Raw genomic sequence first — 2,500 nt, 5'->3', positions numbered from 1 at the left:
AATAATTTTAAACCATTTAAATAAAAATAAATGAAAATGAAGAGATACTAAAGCTACGGAGCCTTATAACAACAACAAATTACCTTTAAAATCACAACAACAACAAAAATATTGCACAACAAGCTAGTCTTTTTCTAAAAAAATAAAAATAAATAAGCTTTAAAATAAATAACACACCGTGGCTATATTTTTAGGACTTGCTTTAAGGCATGTTTGCATTAAAAAAAAAACAAGCTCCCTGACCTTGGATGGGCTGAGTCTGTTTCTTCTATCTGAAATAATCTGCCCAGTTTTAGAAAAAAATCTTTCAGATGGCACAGGTGTGGCCACAATGCAAAGTCTTGTCTTTGTGACTTCAGAAAGGCTTTTGTATACTGGTGAACATCTCCTCCACCAGGCCAGAGGGTCTGATGTGCGGGGTAAGAGTGGCTCTGCAAGGTAGGCCTGCACCTTTATAGCATCTGAGGTCTTAGAAGAGGGAGCAGAAGGCCTCAAGCTTGCTACCCTCTCGTCAAAGTCTTCCCAAAACATGGCCCCTGCACTGGATCTGAAGTATCCTCCTCACTCTGAGCTGGGTTAAAACTGTTAAAGCTGAAGTTATCATAACCTTAATGTTTTAAACTAACATTAATCATTCAAATCTTCTTATACATATATTACACCAATATGTAAAGTCTGCCTAAAAAAAGCAATCATTATACCAGCAAACTCAACATTGGAGTAAAAATGAACAAACTAGTATAAATACTTTTTATTGTAAGCTTGAATTATTATATTATTATATAGCCTTTATTATATAGTATTTACTTACCGATAGACAGACAAAAAGACAAATTAATCAATATTTTATTTATAACAGGGTTTTATTTATTTATAAAATAATAACAAACCACAGATCCTCAACAAACATTAACAAAAACACAGTGACAGAAATGTCTGAAATAGCGTATGGGTCTGTCACGTGATTAAGGAACGAGTCAAACTCGACCCGAGACCCGAAAGACTCATGGGATGAACTAATCAATTCTCTTTCCGACTCAAGACTGCGTTAGTTTTGCGTATGTGGCTGTCACGTGATTAAGGAATGACTTAAACCCGAGGACTCTTGTCAGATAAGAGGTGAGGTGAGCTAATCACAGACTGAAGACCCAGGTAAAGAATGATTTTTTTTTCTGTATCTTATAGCATTTTAGTTTTGTATTGTTTTTAGTGTGATCAACGTTTGCGTAAGTACTAGATGTGTTGGGGAATGTAAAACATAACATTTTCATCACATTTTGCTAAAATGAACGAAATGAACGAAATGACTCGAAAAAAGATTTGTTCATTTTGCTGAACGAGACTCAAAAGTCCGAGTCAGTAAAATGATCCGAACTTCCCATCACTAGAGTTTAGTGATTAGTGTTTAGTGATTGGTGATTAGTGTTTAGTGATTGGTGATTAGTGATTAGTGTTTAGTGATTAGTGATTAGTTATTAGTGATTAGTGTTTGGTGATTAGTGATTAGTGTTTAGTGATTAGTGATTGGTGTTTAGTGATTGCTGATTAGTGTTTAGTGATTAGTGACTGGTGTTTAGTGATTGGTGATTAGTGTTTAGTGATTGGTGATTAGTGTTTGGTGATTGGTGTTTAGAGATTGGTGATTAGTTATTAGTGATTAGTGTTTAGTGATTGGTGTTTAGTGATTGGTGATTAGTGTTTGGTGATTGGTGTTTAGAGATTGGTGATTAGTTATTAGTGATTAGTGTTTAGTGATTGGTGTTTAGTGATTGGTGATTAGTGATTAGTGTTTAGTGATTAGTGATTGGTGTTTAGTGATTGGTGATTAGTGTTTGGTGATTGGTGATTAGTGTTTGGTGATTGGTGTTTAGAGATTGGTGATTAGTTATTAGTGATTAGTGTTTAGTGATTAGTGATTGGTGTTTAGTGATTGGTGATTAGTTATTAGTGATTAGTGTTTAGTGATTGGTGATTGGTGTTTAGTGATTGGTGATTAGTGTTTGGTGATTGGTGTTTAGAGATTGGTGATTGGTGATTAGTGTTTGGTGATTGGTACCTGGCTCCTGGCTGCTGAGCACGTTGAGGGCGAACAGCATGGCGTTGGAGAAGGTGGTGGCCTCCTCTTTACTGGCGAAGTTGAGTCCGTACACCTGCCGCGCGTCACGCCACTGGTGGAAGGTGGGCGTGGCCTGGTTATACTTCAGACCCTTCACGATGGAGTAGTTGATGACCACCTGAGGTCAAAGGTCAGAGGTCAGTGTGTGCTCAGGCTCTGCAGTATCACTCTGACTAGACTTGTGCTGGTATTCGGTAATGAATATGCACGATATTGTTATCGTGGGCACTTCTTAAAACCGTGAATAATAATATATTACAAATTATTCAGAATTTGGAATGCATTTTAAGAATACTATTCCCATCAACTGTTCAAAATGCACAACACCGCTGTATACTGCTTAAAAGACTCTGTTCTCTGATGTAAACAAGCAAGTAAGAGAAG

The 2,500-nt window shown here is 36.7% G+C and overlaps 1 protein-coding gene across 2 annotated transcripts in view; it reads right to left on the bottom strand.

Moving 5' to 3' along the window:
• The window catches only part of LOC132092025 (ena/VASP-like protein), a 43,900-nt gene that overhangs the window by 32,940 nt on the left and 8,460 nt on the right, over positions 1 to 2,500 (bottom strand). For both annotated transcript variants that reach the window (XM_059498079.1, XM_059498078.1), the window contains exon 3: positions 2,057 to 2,234. In XM_059498079.1, the coding sequence (XP_059354062.1) occupies positions 2,057 to 2,234 (178 nt within the window). The remainder of the gene's footprint in view (positions 1 to 2,056; positions 2,235 to 2,500) is intronic.

This window comes from Carassius carassius, chromosome 18 (assembly GCF_963082965.1).
Source record: "Carassius carassius chromosome 18, fCarCar2.1, whole genome shotgun sequence".
NCBI classification, from domain to species: Eukaryota; Metazoa; Chordata; class Actinopteri; order Cypriniformes; family Cyprinidae; genus Carassius; species Carassius carassius.
This window is presented reverse-complemented; position numbering and strand designations above follow the sequence as displayed.